General features: G+C 45.7%; 1 protein-coding gene across 1 annotated transcript in view; it reads right to left on the bottom strand.

The window, feature by feature from the left end:
* The window catches only part of LOC129386648 (uncharacterized), a 167018-nt gene that overhangs the window by 34275 nt on the left and 112378 nt on the right, over window positions 1–20365 (bottom strand). The window contains exons 6-7 of the mRNA XM_072284039.1: window positions 10885–10911; window positions 5068–5094 (exon numbers count right to left, since the gene is read on the bottom strand). Of these exons, the coding sequence (XP_072140140.1) occupies window positions 5068–5094; window positions 10885–10911 (54 nt within the window). The remainder of the gene's footprint in view (window positions 1–5067; window positions 5095–10884; window positions 10912–20365) is intronic.

Below are 20365 nucleotides of genomic sequence, written 5' to 3'. Positions count from 1 at the left end.
GGCCATACTATCTTTGATATCTTACATTCGTCATGCTGTTATCGTTAGCCATCATAATCAAGCAGACGTCGCCGTGCCATTGCCGTCTTACCATTGGCATCACGCTGTTTTTATGCCGTCGTAATACTTCAGTAAAATCAAGTGCCGTCATTCCGTCATCGTCATACCGTTCTTTTGATCCAGCGACGTCATTTCCTGTTCACCATTCTGTCGTAATTATACTGTCATTGTTCAATTGTGATTATGCCATCGTTATCGTGGCGTAAGCCTGACGCCGTTATCCGACTGTCGCTATCATGCATCAGCTGTCATATCGTTGTCGTCATGCCGTGCCTTCGCGCTCCAGTTGTCATACCGTCATCGTCATACACTCGTCGTCATCTCATTGTCCTCATTTATTTGTCATAACGTTATTGTCGTTATACGGTTGACATTATATATAAATCGGCATCTCATTGTCGCCATGCCATCTTCCTTATAACGACTTTGTCGTTTCATTGAGGAAATTCCTTCGTCGTCGCTGCGTAGACGTTATACAGAAGTCATCATGCGGTCATGCTCATGGTTATGTGCCAAAGCAAGGGCCATAGCAAGGTTGTAGGTATTGGAGCTTGCTGATCTAAGTCTCTGACGAGATCTGCACATTTTGCAACATAGCGTTCTTAGTAATCTTTTACCGCATAGTGATTTTTAATTATCGCTTCTTGGGGTCCCTTATGAAAACGTTGTTATCCCGTCTTGTTTTTGTTTTTTTGCTGGAACTGCGTGCTCCTTATTTTTTGCAGCTTGCGTGTCATCAGGGGCCATCGCTGTATGAATGTGTGTCCATACGTGTATACTCACCTCGGAACTGGCAGGGAGCATTCCTGCCCCGATCGCTCTAACGGTGGTGCTCCGCAACGTGGCCGCATCAGATTATACCTTGGACACGAGTTCGCCCTATCACAAACCATCTTCCAAATTATCCTTGGCGATTTTCACGATTACTGTACTGTCGCGCTAAGTGTCATAATTTTGACAACGTGACTTCAGAAGACAGTGTTTCGTTAGATTCCGCGAATGCTAGTCGCGTTACCATCGATAGTCCTCGAGATATGAGTTTTGTTGTAATTGTTGACTTCCCAAAAGCTTCGACAGATAGGTGTGTGCACCTGACCGTGTACCCATTTAGTTGTTTCATTGTCGCCATGCGAGCTCGATCATTTTGATTCCCATTGTGCCATAGTCGAAATGGCTTTTACATAGTGAAGTGCCTTTTACACTGCTCCTGTCGTCCAAGCTCTTTATTATTGTGGGCCGCTACCTATTTGCTCGTGATTGTGATGTCATCATGGTCGTTGCGTGGTCGTGCATCCTGCTTCATGATGTCAGTCTGGTCATGCCATCATCCTTGTGCTATTCTAATGCAATCGTCACGTATTCGTTGTAATAGCTTTGCCATTGCTACAGCTTCATTATCCGAATCTCCGCATGTCTCTTTCCCTATGACGTCGTATCCCACGATCACCCTACAAACATCGTCAGCCATAGACATTGTACCTCCATCGTCATCCAATGTTCTTCATACCCTTGATGTACCACGGTCATGATGACATCCTCGTCATACAGTCATCGTCATGAATTTGTTTCATTCTGTCGTCCGGAAGTCAACATGATGGTTCCATCGTCGTCACTGTGAGTTGGTAATCCTCCTATAGCCGCTCCTCATCGTCACGTCATAGTATTCTTATCGTCATCACTATGCAAGCATAGTCCCATCGAAGTTAAACTACTGTCAGCGTACTGCCTTCATCGTTCCATCAATGCCATTTGTTCTTCCTTCTATAGCAAATACTATCACCATTTAGTCGTAGTCATACTGCAGCTGTAATGCAATCGATGTCATTGTTTTCTCATAATACAATGGTTACTATTGCGGCGTTTTGCATTCGTCGTCATACGTTTATTCTCATACAGTTCTCTTGGCGCCATCGTTGTCGCTTCATTGTCATCATTCCAGCTTAATCATGAAATTTTCGTGATACAGTCGACTTCGCGCCATCGTTGCCATAAATTTGTCGTCATCCCAATTTTATCATGTGGCTGACGTCGTCTATTTTCAACATTTCAGCAGAGCCATCTCGTTGTCTTCATGCCATTGTCTTCATACGTCTGCGTCGTTAAATCAATGTCGTCCGCCTTTCTTCATCATGTTGCTCCGACTACGCCGTCGTCATACAGTTATCGACATGTCTTCATCCTCATGGTAGACTTTGGCAGTGTCAAAGCAAATTGGGCTGATGCGCGATGGTGTATCACGTATAGCCGAAGCACCCGAAGTATCACAAAAACAACTACATCTTTTAAATAAATGTGTATTCTGGAAAATGGTGTCCCACTTCATTTGAGTGCTAATCGCATTACCATGGATAGTCATCGTGAGATGGATCCTGCTCAAATTTTTATGGTGCGAGATCAACAAATGTCCACCACTCGAGGGCGAAAGAGGTAACAAAACGCCATCGTTTGAAAATTTGCTCACTCAACAAATATTGCGAGTTTGTCCAGTACGAAAACTATATGTTTGGTCCATTTGTTGTATGCTGCTCAAGCTCACCAAAACTTGCATAGGAATACATTAAACGGAATTTGTCCTACAATTACACATATTTTGTGCACACTCATGCCAACTCCCGTTCATGCTTTCAGTCTTGAAACCCACTCTCCGCAGCCATTTGGCTTATCCTACACATACTATCGGCTTCCGGAAATGTGAGTGGCACTGTCCGTGTCTCCTGGATGCTCTGTTAATCATTATTTTATTAACTCAATAAAGAGGTAATGAAAGAAGAAATATATATAGGTGCTTAGAAGTACCGAATTGTCACGCTACTTACTCAAAACACAAATTTTAAATAAGAATTTAAAATAAATGTTGAAAAAGACTTGCATCACGTTGGCTAATCGAAAACTTCTGGTAAATCTATCTCCGGTTAAACCTTTCAGCGGTAAGCATGAGTAGACTGATATGTAGCTGTAGGCTGTGCGAGCTAGTCGACGTGCATAACTATGCTGAGACTGCGGCAAACTAAGCGCCATAAACATGCTAGCTCCTGGATTCGTGGTGGCAAGAATTACAATATCCTAAACTCTAATCGAGAGTTGGACGGAAGCCCGTCTGCTCAGGATGATACATGAAAAAGAAAGAATTACAGCGACAAAGAAAACCTTATTAAAAGACGTTTTGGCTTCCCTACGGAAGCCTTGTTCACAATAGGGCGAAAAAGGCTAAAGCGCCTCTTTAAACAGGTTTTATTATGTGGCGCAAGCACCACGCGTAAGACGGGCGGAAGGTTCCTTCGTCTCGATTAAGCGTGTTTTCTTTCGATTGCATCTCGAGGGACTCCAGGTACAGACGTGACTTTCAGTTTCTTTCCTGGACGATCAGACTAGATTTCATCCAGTCAATATTATCCGTAGTACTTGCTGCGGGGTCTGCTTAAGCATGTGAAGCCACTCTTCTCTTATCCACATTGTTTTGATGTTGGCGCAGCTGCGGTTTAAAGTTGCCCGTCTCACCCTCTCAGGTTTCGTGCAAATGCGACTCGCACGGCTCAACAGGGAGGCAACTACTGACCTCCTGTGAGCGTGCGCGGACAAGAAATGCAGGTCCCAACCAGTGTGCGTACTTTTTCTGAAAACATTGAAAGAATACACATCATTGCTTCTTTTCACTAATACGTCCAAAAAAGGCAGTTTATGGCATGTCTCCATTTGCACGAAATCTCAAGAAATAAATTCCGACCTGCAGACAATCCGGAAAGATATTTCGACGAGCGGTTACCTCCTTGCGATGATGAGTGCTGTGGAGCACCGTTTCTGCAACCCTTTCCAATCTGACAGTGTCCGCCCGACGAAACGCTCTTCCATTTCTTTGGTGCCCGGGATAAGCGTGACCTTATCACGCGTGCTGCGTAAATATGACGTTGAGGTGGCCTACGTACCTGTGCGCGATTTAAGGCACGCACTCATTAGTGGGAAGGATAAGCTACCGAAGGAAGCCCTTCCTGGCGTTGTTTACAGGATACCCTGTGAGGATTGCGATAGCATTTGCATATGCGAGACGGGCAACTTTAAACAGTGGCTGCGCCAACATGAAATTGATGTGGATAAGAGAAGAGTGGTTTGAAATGCTTTGGCAGAGCACGCAGCAACGACGACGCACAATATTGACTGGATGAAATCTAGTCTGGTTGGCCGGGAAAGAAACTGCAGGTCACGTCTGTACCTGGAGTGTTTCGAGATACAATCAACAGAACACACTCTCAATCTAAACGAAGGAGTCCTCCACCCGTTTTACGCGCGGTGCTTGTGCCACATGCCAGAACCTATTTAAAGAGGCACTGCAGCCTTTTTCGCCCCATTGTGAATAAGGCTTCCGTAGGGAAGCCGAAACGTCTTGCCTGTATTAAGTTTTACTTGGTCTGTGTGCGTCTTTCTTTGTCACCTCCCTAAACTGCACATGAAATTGATCTTCCTCACTTATACGTCCTGTGCCACGTCGTCGTGCATGAACCAGTCCTAGCAGGACAATACTTTTCTTTTATTTGGTATCGCGTCATCTTGTTTGGAAATGGGCATGGACAAATTGTGGTTCCATTAGCAGCTTTTCTTTAGGTGTCAGTAGTTATACCTAGAGTTTTATTTCGACGAGATCGGTAGTTTTAGTTACGAGAATAAAGATATGCTGGACATGCAGTGTGCTTTAAAGCAGGTTACATTGAAGCTTTCAATTATCCTCTTAAACGCTCATGTTGCTAAAATAAGTAGAAAAAATAGTGCAATAGTAAATGATGAATACGTTTAAGAATGAAGGAAAGAGAAAAGCAGAAGACAGGGAGGCTAGCCAAAATAACGTTTTGTTGGCTACCCTATGAACACGTTTATATTCTCCACTATATTATAGAGTTCAAAATATAATAAACCAAACACTATATCACTGTACCTATGAAATGTACAGTGTCTATAACCTTCATATAAAGCTACTGCTTGAATTTAAAAATTGATAATAAGCCATTATCAACTTACCGAGATATTATAGTATGAGGAGATTTTCTGAAAGAGAAAAAAGATAAGAGCAATGTTAATTACAGCTAAGATAAATAGCCGCTAAGTTTATATAGTGGGAACAGGCTTCGCCTGCTATTGTTTACCACCACTTACTCTCCGCGGAAGATCGCCTCATTTAGACTGCTCTAATATTTCTATAAAATTTACATGCGCACAAAATAATGTTGTTTCTGCTACGTTGGGCGTATCTGGCCTTTAAATGAATGTTCAAGCCATTTTTTATTCTACTATGCTATGCGGAATCTAATACAGGCAATAAGTGCTGTTTAAGCACACCAGCCTGACGCTTCAGCACTAAGCAACAAATGCTTGTAGGGCGCCTTACATTCATGCTTAGCGTTGGCACACATTGACATGCTGCGCAAGAAAACGAAGAATGGCTTCGAAATGATTTTGCGTCGTCGCCGCTAGACTTCAAAGCGTGTTCAGCATTAGCAGAAGCTTCACTTTGTAGTGATAACTATAGGCGCAATTGTCGTAATGCAGGAACGTGGGGCAGGTGTTAAGAAGTAAATATCAGAGAGGGTTGTCGATCTTTAGAATGCTTCAAAGGAAGTTCAAATCGCAGTATGCGCAGTGTCGTTGCCAGATGTCGAAAGGCAGGAGTGTGCAGTCAATACGGTAGCGCTTGGAGTAAAGAGGAAGGTTCACACGCTAGCTAAGGCAATACACAATCATTGGCATCAACCGCTGAGTGCAACCCTGCAGGCCAGAAGAAGATATTGTGCGTGATTGAACCCATTAGAGAAAGAGGGCTGGAAAAGCAATTCCACGTCGATTCGCGATGCAGACAGTAGCTTCTTTAGGCAGGTACCAGTCAAGCAGCAAAGTAAATTAAGCATTGAATGTTGCGACGCAGCAGCAATGAGCAGAATTAAAGCAAAACGAGTTAAGGAAATGCACATCAAGAATAAAGAGAGACCGCAATATGTGTTGCATAATCACGAAGCTTGTTCACAAGCAGAATAAATAGCTAGACATTCTAACGCAGCTGGATGGTAAGGTATGGTATGAAAAACTCTAATCGGATCCTCCTGGTCGCGCAATGTTTTCTGGCCCGAAGCGGGCCGCTCCCACGTTGGGACCGAAACGCCTAGCCTCTCGGCCGCATCGTGGGCCCGAAGGACTGCCCAAATCTGTTCTTCTAGTTCGGGACTACGGACAGCTGCGTCCCAACGCTCTTTTGTGTAGTCCTTATCACTGCGTAATGCGGAGCACCGCCAGAGCCTAGGCTCTAAGTCTGCTTCGCTACCGCATCGAGGGCAAGTGTATCAAGCCAAGGATTCGGGAACTTTTTACTTAATAATAGGGAATCGGAATAGGTTGCCGTCTGCAAGAGTCTGAGGGTGAGAGCTTTGAATTTGTTTAACTTTATGTGCGGAGGTCGATATGATCTGCGCACCAAGTAAAGGTCTTTCGTGAGTTTGTTGTATGAGAGAAGATGGCCCCTGCCGTACGTAACCTCCAAGCCTGGTTGCCCTAGCGCCACGCGGTCTGTAAGCCCTCCCGCGGCGTCGTGAGCCGGCTCGTTCAGATTAGCATGGGCTCCGTCAATTTCTCCCATGTGTGCGGGAAACCAAATGACCTTGTGCGGGTTAACGTCCTTGGCGCGGAGCGCCAGACAAGGTCACTAACAGGACACTCCGAAGCTGGACGACGACTCCATCGAGTACTTCACGTAAATTGTAAATGACACGTGAAGAAATGGCAAAGTCTCAGACGGGTGAAAGACGGCCAACACCATGCTCATCCCAAAACTGGGCAAGACACTTGGTTTCAAGAACTTACGCCCAATTTCGCTTACCTCGCGCGTGGGAAAGATTGCAATGCTTGCCATATTGAATCGCCTCTCCCGCTACCTGAAAGAGCACAACATCTACTCGCATGCGATGATCGGATTTAGGCCGCGCTTATCTACACAAGAGGCCATGATGTTCCTAAAACGCAGCTGAATGCCCAAACTACTAGCGTGTGTGCCTTCGAAAGAGACGACGCGCTGCGGTGCATCGGAGATGTTTTTAGGTGTTAGTTCAGCATGAAAAAAAAGTATATTTAAGACTCAAGGAGATCTCGCAATGGCGAAGCCTGAGAGATCAACATTTTACATATAGATACATTTATTGAAGAAATAGCCCCACAAAATGTCCCCAATGACACAGCCGCAGGGTTCGATGGTATTAAAATACAGGTAAACAAACAGCTATGTCAAAATAGCAAGACACTGCTGACAACTGCAATATAGAAAGTCAAATAAACAAAAAATATTTAGTTTTGTTGGAGTTAAAACAAGATGACCCTTATTTACGAATGCGAAACTAATAAGGATAAGGCGAGCTCGCACATGCCATTATATACAGGAACGTCGGTGATATAAAAAATGTCAGTGCAGAGTATAAAATTGGAGTTGTCGATGTGGGTGAAGCGAAATTAAATACTTGGGGAATACAAAACAGATTCAGACAAGGCACACGCTTAGGGCATAAAACTTTTAAAGCCCCTCAGCGTTACCGGCACGACAACTCGCCGCACGCCTTTTGTTGTCCGTGGACCGCCGTGCGACTGCGGTTTTGCTAGCGAACGGCAAGATATCTGTGCCGTAGAGAGAATGGGACCGAGGCCCATTTGTGCAGCAGCCGTACAGCGAAGTGTCCAATAAGTGGCCAAAGAGTGCTCAGGGTGGTCACTCTGGCACCGACGGCATTCACATAGCGGCTGATCGCTCGGAGGAACCGATAACGTCGGTAGGCCTTCTCCGCTTCACTTCAACGCTAAAGATGACGACGCTTAGGAATGAATCACCAACGCTTACAAGCCGCAATATTTTCTTACCGTTGTTGTCGCTCTTTGCAAGAATAATACATAAAGAAAGAAGTGCGCTAATATAAGCGGCGCCGCCGCCGGCTGCGATGCAAGCACAGCTGAGAGCCGGTCGTCTGCTGTGGATACCCGTGCACTGCAGCCGATCTCGCCACGTATCTCAGCTCTCGTTCGGGTGTAACGTTTGACAGTGGATATTGTGTTTCATAAAACGTATACTTTGCACATCACTTTATCTGGCGGAAACTATTTTGCTTGGAGCAGAAGTTCAGCCTATGTTGGCGACACCGGTGGCGGAGGCGCGCATCTTTGCGGTCGTCGATTGGCCTGTTCTTCGTGTGGTGGGTGGTGCTCCGGCCGAACTGCCGTCTACTTTGGACACCTCTCGCATGGCAGACGTTCTACGGCACTGGAGACCGCTAGCGGCAAACGACATGTTTGCCGCTAGCGAGGACGTGCCTTTACCGTGAAGCTGTTAAGGGCAAGTTCCCTGAGGATCGTGTCCGTGTGTCTACACAAAACTCTAGCCTTCTTCTCCGGCGTCCGCGTCAGACGCCACCTGCGTTCGTGCCGCCGAGTACGCGCCGTGATTGACGCGACCCTACTAGATTAAAACGTCATTGTACCACCAAGAAATCGCGTGTGTCGTGAGTTCAGTGACGTAATTATGGCGCCAAATCTGTTGTCAGTTGCCCTTTGGTTTCACGATGGCACGGCCGCGTGCCGTTCGTTCTCAGGAAGAAGAGCGAGAACGGAACGAGCGGCGACTTGCTCATAAGGGCAATTGGGCGCGAAAACGTCAAGAAAGAGCTTACGCCGCCGAATGTGCAGCCAGCGCTGTTACATCCGATGGTTCGGAATCCGTAGGCGGCGACGAGGCCGTTGACCAAACACGGTGCGCACGAGCGCAGCGGAGGCAATGGTAACGGCGGCGGCGGGCCAACGCCACGGACGACGAACGCGCCACTGAAGCCAAGCACAAGCACAAGGTGCGTCAACGGCAGGCCGTTGGAACAGTCCCCATGTGTGACGGCGAGGCTCCACAGAGAGTTCCTGGAGAACCCGTTTGGAGCCACGCGTGCAATAATCATAAGCAACTTTCACAATACACAGCTTCGCTGGTCTTCCATCTTCACCTGAGTGGAAGGGCTGACCGGATTTTTGAGAGTGGTGGAATGTGTAGATTTACGGGTATCTGGTGAGGAGTAGTGTGTTTTGTTTAGTGACGGACGTTGGCCTTATACTGAAAGAGTTGAATATGTATCTCCCGGTATATGGGATGGAGAGCGGGGTATATTGTGACGTTATCAAGGCTTCAGTAAGTTCGTTTAGGGTGTTGAGAGTGCCTGTTTGTATGAGACGTTTGGTGGATGTGCGGGTGGGAATTCTAACAACGAATTTGTAGACTTTGCGTAAGAAGGTGCTGATTTCCTTCTCTTTCGTCTTGATGAGGTAGACGCAAGGAAGTGCGTAAGTAATCTTACCGAAGACAAAGGCTTGAGCTATAGGGGGAAGTTCTGCCTCATTTAGTTAGTCATCTTTAATAAATATCCTTCCTATGAGCCAATAAGTTTTGTCGACTGTTGTCTGAAGTGTTTTGATGGCGTGCGTGTTGAGTCCACTTCGCTGCATGTGTAGTACAAGCACCCTGAGCCTGTGGACTGTACGTACGGGAGTCCTGTTCAGTGTTATTTGTATATGGGTATATGTCTTTTCAGAACCGCGATGTTCGGGAACGAGGAGCATTTTGGACGTAGATAGGGAGCCGACAAGGTTCATGAGTACCGTACAGGCGACCACCTTGTGGGCGGCCATCTGCAGGGTCTCCTGAATATGACCGTCAAAGCTTCCCGTCATCCAGAGGGTGATGACATCAGGATAGAGCGAAACATTAAGATACGGGGTGTATGTCAGGAGCTCGGGGCAGTGCAATAATGCCGACATTGTATGCACTCTAAAAAAAAACGTTCTATGCACTAGAAAGCCCAACTTCATCGTGATGTGGAACTACGTTAGTTGAATGTATTTGTGCGCGCCAATTTAAGCTCGCAATTTTTCTGCTTAGTATTTGTGGAAAAACGATGACATCCTATCGAAATTACATTATTTCCATTCTGGCAGTCACAAGATGCCCCAGAAATAGAGTGAGCATATTTCAAGCTGACTATTGCGTCAGTCACGCCTACTGTTTATTGGTGGAACCTTACACAGTAGAAGCGATTGCCCGCTGCAGCAGCAAGTTAGCAAACTAAAACGTTAGCCGTGGCTTATTATTTTTTATGGATGTCCACACTTCCAATCAGTTCAATTTTTTTTTACATAGCAAAGATATTTCACAAAAAGGTATTTATTAATTTATGAATTACCCTACCAAATAACAAAAACAGTTACAATAATGAATTTGAGTTTTTGAAGAGTAATTCGAGAGTCAAAAACTTCGCAATTCATTCAAAAGTTCACATCTACTTATTACGTCCCTTAGCGACGTAGGCTCATTTGTTTACTCTGGTAAAGCCGTGGCTTAATTGGTTATCCTTTTACGGGGAACAGTTGTTGGAGCGATTCTTTTGCGATGCGTTCATATCAGTTATGTCCTGTATTTGCACTCCTGCGATGGCCTTCTATTGGTGCTAGCCGTATAAACGAACAAAAAGAAACAAACAAAACAAGGAAACTATATAGATTTAACAGATTTCTCTTTTATAAGTTGAAATATAAGGGAAATCTCCGAATCCTGAGTAGTAGTATGCAGGCATAATTTAAAACCATATATTGCAGTGGCGTATACGTGAGCGTTGTCATCAAAACCATATTGTACACGTATCAATGGAGAGGAGAAGTTGCACAAATATTTGTACTATTCAGTTTGTACTCCAACATATTACTTTCATATTTGGTTGATATAAGGAGGTGCAGAAAACGTTCGCAAAATTAAAGAAATAGTAGAAATTTACTTACACTTGTGCAAGTGAGTCATGAGCAGCTCTGGAAAGGAAAGATGAGATATAATTGCATTGCCAGTGCCTTAAAGCTGCTTATTATAATGTCTGTCGAAAATAAACAAAAAACATTACATATTTAACCTCAACTCAGTATTTTTTCTTAGTGCACTTCTTTTACGGTGCAGAACTGTCCATTGCTTATATGTGTTGCGTTCCGTCAGAAAACTTCGGGAGCGTCTTTCTGGCTTGCTCAATGCGATGGATAAAGTTATGCCTGCTAAAATAAAACATAATTGCCAGGGCTCCTCAATACTTTATCTCTGCTTAGAAATTTTCCGCGAAAGCTTTATTACGGGACAGCAGGGGGCGCCAAAGCCGCTGGCTTAAGCAGAGGGGGGACAATCGGCCTAGCTAGATGGCCCCCCGGTGCGATCATGCAACCCTTTCACTAGGAAAGGTGCCTCTCCCACCTATATTTTATCATGTTTGCACTGTGAACATCCGAAGGAAACATTTGGGAAAATAATTTAACCTGCAATGTGCTCATGCTTGAATTATACAAAGCATCGTTGTATGATTGATGTGGCTTCCCTCCCTGTGAGTAGCCTTCCTTGCGTGAACTGTTTGGCTTTCTCTATTTGCACTTTGCCTAGTAAGCTAATTTGATAACTTACTTATATTTGATTAGATAGTTGAGTAAGTTAGAAACCTATTAATTGATTAGTTGTATAGTTAGTAAGATCTTAAAATGTTCCTATTTACCATAGATAGGTACGTATGGTAATAGTTTTGTTTTGAAATATGTTTGTTAGTTGAGTTAGAGAACTTATTTATTCAGACATGTTTCTTTAAATTGTCATAGTTTTAGCTTGCTAGTTAACCAATTAGCTGGCTTACATTTCTAAGCTTTGTGTCCTATTTATTTAGTTGGTTTAGTTAGCTTATTACTCAACTAATATCATGTAATTCGTCTATTCGTTAACTGCCTGTTTCAGTTTGTTCAATTCCTAATATAAAATCTGGTTATTTTTACTATGTTTAGCTATTAATTTGTTAACAAGATTGGTAAGTTAGGCAAGCTATTCATAGGTGTATTTGGTTAGAAAGAAGCGAGACAGCTGACGAAATGGTCGCTCATATTGCTGTGCTATCGTATTCGGTGCACAAGCCCATTGTGCTTTGCGTAGGCTATAAATACTTATCTTTGCTTAGCCCAAACAAAAATGAGCGGAAGTGGACAAGGGGAGCGAACTCGGTTTGTCTGCTCTACGCAAGCTAGGCACTAGTGATGTACGATGAGGTATAGCGTGTGGGCTGCTACGCCATTACTGCTCGCAGTCCCGACTGGTGCCGCCGTGGCGATATTCGGTTGACGTAGACGATTCCCGTCTTGTTCATCGCTCGTAACAGGCCCAACATTCTCCATTGTGATCGTGCGACCATACCCTAGAAAATATTTCTCTATTCGGGCCCCAGCTAGCTGACCTGGTAAAACGCGTTACAAAAATATCGCAAGGCACCTTTCATTGAAGCCTGCCAGGTGTAGTGTCGGTCGTGGCAATGGGAATGGCAGGTTTGCGTAGTTATTCGACGTGAATGATCTAAAGATGGAGTTCTAGCTAGAAGTGCGCTTGTTGCGGATGTTGCTTTTGCGGATGCGCCTTTTCACATGAGTCATCGAAGTTTACAGAGTAGTCGCTGGTACCCGCGTGTATTTGATAAAATGCAACACGGTTCTCGTCGCGTATACAGTCAGATTAAACAAACTTTGCTAACAACAGACATCGCATAGAACGATGGATAACATTCCAGTAAGTTCCAATCATGCAGGCAAATCTTACGCTGAACGAGAACGAGAAGTTGTCAGGGCGTGAAATGCAGTCCCTAAGAAAAGGACTGAATAAGCACACGTGTAAATCCCCTCCCCCCCTCCCCTATCTTCTTAACCATTGTTACAATGCTACAAACATGAGCACGAGGAACTAAAGCGCATGCAGTGAAGAGGAATAAAGAAGCACAGTCGAAGAGTTAGCGTTGGTAGAAGGGCTTAAAGCGCACAACATGGACTATTTCAGGACTCAAGAGGCACCGCCGTGATTGCGAAATACCATCTGGCCCGACCTCATAGTTCAGTGCGCCGATACGTTGGATAATATTGTAGGGTCTGAAACAACGCCGTAGTAGTTCCTGAGTCCTTGTCGGCGTATTGGGGTCCAAACCGAAACACGGTCGCCAGGCCGGTAATGGACATGGTGTCGTCGAAGATTGTAATGTCGGCTGTAGGTGCTCTGCTGGTTCTTGATTTGCAGGCGGGCAAGCTGTCGGGCTTTATTTCCCATTGTATGAATTTAAAGGCCCCATTCATGGTATTACATAAGGGGTGGTTAATACATATACACAAGAAAACGCCGGTGTTATGGTGAAAGACAAATTAGATCAGTTTCCACAAATTCTTAATGACATTCGAGTGCAGCGACATTGAATGGTAGGTTATTCCAGTCTCTGGCATCCTGAGGAAAAATGAAGCTATAAAAGTGACAGTTCATGTTCGAGGACGACAAACTTCGAGTTGGCGGCTGGTGCGCTGTGACATACGTGAATATGATGGCAGGACGTAAGATAGGCGGCGACAACGAGATTCTCTTCGTCGGTGACTTGCGGCAACATGGTGTCGAGGGTCGTAGGACTTCATGTCGTGATCTGCAATATTTCTTGTCTCACCGTGTTGTAAGCGATCGTTTCCTAAAGCAGGACGACATCCCACGTCTTGTGTTCGACGTCGACGTACATCGCTAACATGTTGGCAAGTGTCTCGTTTATATGTTTTGTTAGGCCATTTTTCTACGGGCCGTAGGCACTGGTCCTCCGTTGACTTGTCTGGCTGTACTGCAGTATGTGTTGAATAAGCTCAGCTGTGAAAGCCGTCCCTCTGTCAGTAATGAGGACTTCTGGCGCACTATGTCGCAGCAACGAGAACGTCGTCGCACAACTAAAACGTAAACAGTTCACTCCGAAATATCTTAGCGATAATGTCGTCTGAACTAGGCTTAGTTTTCGTAACTTCGGGTAACTTTCGTAGCTTCGTAACTCCGGGTCTCCTCGCGGCTGTTCAGCGAAGTCGTCTGCAGTTAGTATTCCTAGGAAGGCGTCATCGGGGAGTTCGCATTACGGTAACAACAGGCGCGCGCGACAGGCAGCCAGCGTCAGAATATATTCTGCCGGACCTGTACACCACAGTGATGCCAAATTGATGGAATCTGAGGCTCCATCGGGCCAGGCGACCTGAAGGATCTTTTAGGTTTGCTAGCGAACACAAGGTGTAGTGGTCGCTTACCACTTTGAAGTGCCTGCCATATATGTAAGGCCTAAATTTAGCTGTAACCCAAATGATCAAAAGGCACTACTTCTCTATCGTCGAATATTCCACCTCCGTTTTTGACAGTGACCTGCTAGCTATATCTATGACTCTTTGAACTCCGTCCTTCCTTTCAGCTAGCCCGGCACACAGGCCTACCCTACTTGCTTTGGTGTGAATTTCCGTCTCGGCGTCTTCGTAGAGGTGTGAAAGGACTCGTTGCGAGCGCAGCAGTCCTTTCAGATCCTCAAATGCGTCGTTCTGTCATGTTTTTCATTTAAATTCGACGTTGGCTTTCTAGAGATAAGCTAAGGGTTCCACAATTCTTAAAAAGTCTTCTACAAAGCACCTGTAATAGGCACAGCGCACAAGGAATCTACCCACTGCCTTCTTGTCGACGGGCCACGGGAACTTGGCCAGCAGTCAGGACAAACTCCAGACATACTGATGCCGGGGCCTAGGAACGAGAGTTTTTCATAACCGAAACGGCGCTTTTCCGTCTTCAGGATGAGCGCACATGACTTGATCGCCTCTAATACTGTCTGAAGCCGCGTCAGGTGATCTTCAGAATTTGTTGCAAACACTGCAACATCATCCAAGCAGACGAGACAGGTCTGTTATATCGGTCCTGCCAAGACGGTGTCCATCACGTGTTAGAAGGTTGGAGGCGCAGAAGAAAGTCCGAATGGCATCCCGAACTCCAAGAGGCCGTCTGGAGGGATAAACGCGGTCTTCTCTTGGTCCCTTTCATATACTTAATTTCCCAAAACCGAGTTTCTAGGTCCATTGACTAAAAGTACTTTACAGACTTGCATTGCAGCCTTGGTCTAATGCGTCGTCTATGCGTTGGATGGCCTATACGTCCTTCTCGGTGATTTTGTTCAAGCGGTGATAAGCGACGCAGAAGCACAGCGTTAGATCCTTCTTCACTAAGACCAAGGAGACGGCCAGGGGCTTTTCGACGGCTAAATGATGTAGTCGCGCCGCAGTCCGTCGAAATGTCGCCTCATAGCATCTCGTTCTCCCGTCGAAACTTGGCAAGGGCTCTGGTGGTGTGGTCAAGCGGATTCTCCGGTCATTATGCGTTCCTTCGCAACTGGTGTGAAGGAACGCATATTAACCGGAGAATCCGTCGTAAAGCAGTCTTTATATTGTAGGAGGGCGTTCGAGTTGTTGTTCCTTACTCTTGGGAAGGCTAGATTTATTTCGAAGAGTGGTTTCGGAACTATGGTCGTCGAGATAAATGCGGCACAAGCACAGATGACAAACACATTAATGATTTCCACAATTTCCTCGAGCTATGCAATTGTCCTGCCTTTGTTGACATGCTTGGGCTCGTGGCTGAAGTTGCTCAGCATGACTTTCACTTTTCCTCCATGCAGTCGAGCGATCCCTCTTGCGGTACAAATTGTACGATCGACGAGTAGACGTTGATCACCCTCGATAACGGCTTCTACGTGTGCTTAATTTGGAAATTATAACAGCGCTAACACATGCAACCACAAAAGAACAAGGACGAGGAACAAGCGCTGACTGTCAACTAAATTTTATTAATGGAAGACGAACGCCTTATATAAAGCGAAGGGCAGAAGTGAAGTCAAAGATGCACTTCTACGTGTGCGGGTGTTTCGGTGCCCAGGGAAATAACGCTGCAATGAGGCGGGATGCTCACTTGATCTTCGAGCACACTCAAGGCGTGGTGACTACGAGAACTCTCTGGCGGTATCACTTGATCTTCTGACAGCGTTATCGACTTCAACTTCAGGTCGATGATTGCGCCGTGTTAGTTCATGAAATTCATGCCCAGAATGACGTCCTGTGGACACTCTGTGGACACTCTGTGGACGTCCTGTTTTAGGGATTGAAGGTCGTAGAGAGAAACTTGGGAGAAACTAGGTGAACAGGGTTTATTTATATTATTTACAGTTTAAACAAGACATACATCGACAGTCTAGCGTGACTCCCAAATGGAGCCCGCAAGACGAAGCATACAGCAAACGAGCACACACCTCACGGGTACATTGACGGGCACAGAGCACGACGACGAGCACACTCTAGCAGCCGACAATCGCTGCTTATAAGCACTCCGTTCGACGTCATCGTTCGACGTCATCGCAGACTACACGCCTTTTTGGAGGAGGAGGGCTCACACACACGTGCCACACAGGTTTCAGTGCCGCACAGGTTTCAGTGCTCTCTCGAATGCAGACGACCTTTGCAGCGAAGTCGTCGTGGTATCCATTGTCTTGCGTCCCCGTAGTCAGGTGGTCACGCCCGACCCCAGCCGGCGCCTCTAAATTCCAGAGCGGACGTAGTTAGCAGCTCTCCAAAGGAAGTTCACGGTTGGTTAGCGCTGTCCTCGCTGGTTTTCTGAAGGGCGCCACCACCCCGGATCGACCGACGCACCTGCAGCGGGCTGGAATAGCTGCAGGCCGATCCTAACAACGTTCTGGTAACATAGGAAGTTTCAAGTACGCATGCGGGAGCCAGATTTTTGCAGGTTCCCAACTATAGCGCTCTTTTCAGCTAGTTATTTCGGCCATGACCGCAGAAAGTCTGCAGTGGCACCTGTAGTTTCCATGTAGTACTTTCCGAGAATCGATAAACCCTACCTACCATCTAAGTACAAGCAGCTGATGTACTAACAGATACTATTTTAGGAGTAAGGTGTGCATACGTTACAACATATCCGATCTCCCCAGCGCGCACATCGAGCGAATTTAGAATGTCGCTGGAGATATATATAGAAGAACAGGAGGAAAGATTATCGTATAAGCTTGTGAGGAGCAATTCTTAATGATAATTATCAACGTGTGAAAAGCTGCAGATGACTCAATGAAAGAGCCAATCATGCTCGTTCTATTTACCGCATTTCTCCAATGGTAAATTTCTGCAATGGTGGTTGAAAAGTAACGTGAATTGATAGCTTACTCTTTACTAATTGTTCGGTTACTTTTGGGGGGGGGGGGGTGCAATTCATAACCTCAACCAATTACATTTTCGTAATAGTGGTTTCGAATTGTAATCGGTTAATTTTTCCTGTAATGTGAACACATCTGGTTCCGATACAAGCTCGCACGTCTACCGCCAAGTGATAACTTGCGGCAAGTTCGTCCTTTCCAGCACACAGTTTCATACAATTACTAGAAGTAATTGCGGCGCTCGTTTATACCAGAGTTTCAAGCAGGACGATTGAGCTTGCACGGGAATGATTCTTTGTACATTGGTGATGGATCATCGTTGGTATAAGGCCTAAACTACGTCACCTTATTGTTTTAAACGGCTTCATAACCTTGCAAATTCGCCATTTTAATGAATGTACGGCCTCATGTATATTTATATAAACACTAATAAATGTGCACCACGGCATTATCTGAACATAGGACCACTAACCAGCGCAGGAGCACGATATGAAATGTATTACGCTCGGCTGCATGGACAAGCACAGCGACTGCACGAATCAGTGATAGTATGTGTTCCCAGAGTCTTTTTGCCTTATGCATTAAAAGTAAGTACAGATCGCTTTCAAATTTACGCCACTGAAAGTAGACACAGCGTAGTAAACGAAGCCACAGAACACCTGATGCCATTGCCATGTAGACATATCACAGAAATCACTGGACTAACCGTCATTCTCACCGTGGCTCAACGATCGCAGTAGCTGAGTTCCTTGTTAGTCATCCTAGGAAACTCTATGGTTTCCATCGTGCCAGCAAGCTGCCGGCGCAATCGAACTTGTTAAGGCAACTACGCACCAGACCAGCCTAAATTTGTCCTCTGTATAGTTCAGCGCGTTGAACATGGCATGTAGCAGTGCGGGCATAAGCTGCTGGCACAGCGCATACGCACCAGTGTATGGCTAGTGAGTGCATTTTCTTTTGTGAAAGCGCACACTAACACGCCTGCTTCAGTGCACCCGTACGCATGCTGCGGGTCAGCCTAACTAGAACGCAATTCATTTTGGTGATGCTGGTCTAGCAGCTTTAGCCTGATATAAGACACATTTGATAACCTTGTGAGCCACGACAAAACGCACCCAACGCTACCAGGCACGCTGACTGCACCCGACCATACACTGTAGAGTGCAATGTTCAACGGCGTAGCGTAACTGTACCACGAGGCCCGCAGGTCCGCGTGGCTATATCTGCACTTGAAATGTTCGGATATTATCTCGCACTTCCAGCGTGCCTGCCAGCGACCGGCAAAATATGCTACGTGAAGACGGTGACTCGAGGATCGCTAAAAATTGGCGCCCTATAGAGACCTTTACAGCGGGCGAAGACGAAATGGTGCTCGGCGAGCCTTACTTCCTCTGTGGCTTATATAAACCACTACAGGGCTAATTGAATGTGTTGCTGTCGAGTGCTGCGGAACGGCTTGGAGAGGTTTTAGCTCGTATACCGTAAAATTTACTTCATCTCAGTTCAAGTGAGGTCGTCCAACAGCCAGGTGCAGCAGTAACTGCACTATGCGCAAATTTCTATTGGCTGCGCCGACACGCAGCACGATTCATCAGCCACCGTTGATGCTTGTGGCGTCAAATATTTTCCCTTCATCTGTTTTCACTCTGCGTATAGAAACAGCGTCTGTTAATTGGGAGAATTAGAAAACCTTCTCGCTATCTGATCCCTTTGCATAAGAGCTAAAAAATGAATGCTCGTGTACGGCCAACCTAATGCAGCCCTTAAACTTATCAGCGCCAATTGTTGTAAATTGGCGCTGAGCTACCGATATAATTGTCGTGCATTTCAAGTCTACTACACTTCAAATTGCCATACTATTGTCTCGTTTACATGTATGTGGCAAAACGGTATCGTATTTACTTTCCAACAGATCGCATTTTATGTAAACGAATTTATTGGCCAGAAAGGTGTATCGCATCGAATGCGCCAAACACAGGTACTTTCTGATGGACGACCCGCCGTGGTTGGTCAGTGGCTATGGTGTTAGGCTGCTGAGCACAAGGTCGCGGGATCGAACCTCGGCCACGATGGCCGCATTTCGATGGGGGCGAAATGCGAAAACACCCGCGTACTTAGATTTAGGTGCACGTTAACGAACCCATAGTGGTCGAAATTTCCGGAGTCCTCCACGACGGCATGCCTCGTAATCAGAATGTGGTTTTAGCATGTAAAGCCGAATAATTTTTTTCTTTTCTGATGGACAATGTACATATCAGCGGCCCATGTAAACAGGAACGTATCTTGTCAGGAATTATGTGAACGCATTTGCTGCGGTATAGCAACTGGCCAATCAACCGGCGTCAGTCGCTGCCACCTTACAGGACATGAAAACGGCGTCTGAAAAAGCCAGCTACATGCAATTATTTTCACCCGTGAGTACATTACGCGTCTTGACATATAGTCTTCTCTGTCAATAATAAATGGCATAACCACGGGTGAGGGGGGCTTGCCGTATCAACGTACCCAAGTCCATTTTGAGGAGATAGAAGCGAAGACGTCCGCACTCAGCAGCCTGTAGACACGGTAAGAGATGCGGACGCGCTGAACGATTTTAACAGAGTTGAAAGTACGCTACATTTCCACAAAATGAACGTCGCGTAAATTCGTCGATGCGGAAAAATGAACGAGAACACAACTAATGTATCCAACGCCTTGCACGTGCTTTCGGTGCATTTCACGAGGCAGTTAAAGCACGCTTATTGGAAGTGAGAACGCTAACTTTGATATGACACTAGGTGGAGTTAGCTTTCTGCACATGAAAATTCGCACTCATGTAAGCAGTGACGCGTGCGTATATGCGCTATAACAAAGTAATACGATACGCTTTTACCATATTCATGTGAGTGTGGTTTATGTTGATGCTAGCCTCCTTTATGAGGCCGATGACCTTGCTCAACATACCGATCTCTGCAGTTGCTAAACCAGCATGCTACATGCAAGATCTATGCTTCAGCATTGATTTTCGCCCTGTTAGGCAGTAATATACAAAGGGGACCACACCAAAAAGATCCGGCGTCTATTTGTGAGAACGCTATATGACAAACAAGAATGCAAAAAAGGTAGTTCAAGAAAAAGAAACAGTATGTTCCTAATTTTTCGCAATAGGAACACTGGCTAAAGCCGCACTAAGACCTTTTATGGACATGCCGCGAACAGGGACCATGCACTACAGGAGCGAA

Source organism: Dermacentor andersoni, chromosome 8 (assembly GCF_023375885.2).
Source record: "Dermacentor andersoni chromosome 8, qqDerAnde1_hic_scaffold, whole genome shotgun sequence".
NCBI classification, from domain to species: Eukaryota; Metazoa; Arthropoda; class Arachnida; order Ixodida; family Ixodidae; genus Dermacentor; species Dermacentor andersoni.
This window is presented reverse-complemented; position numbering and strand designations above follow the sequence as displayed.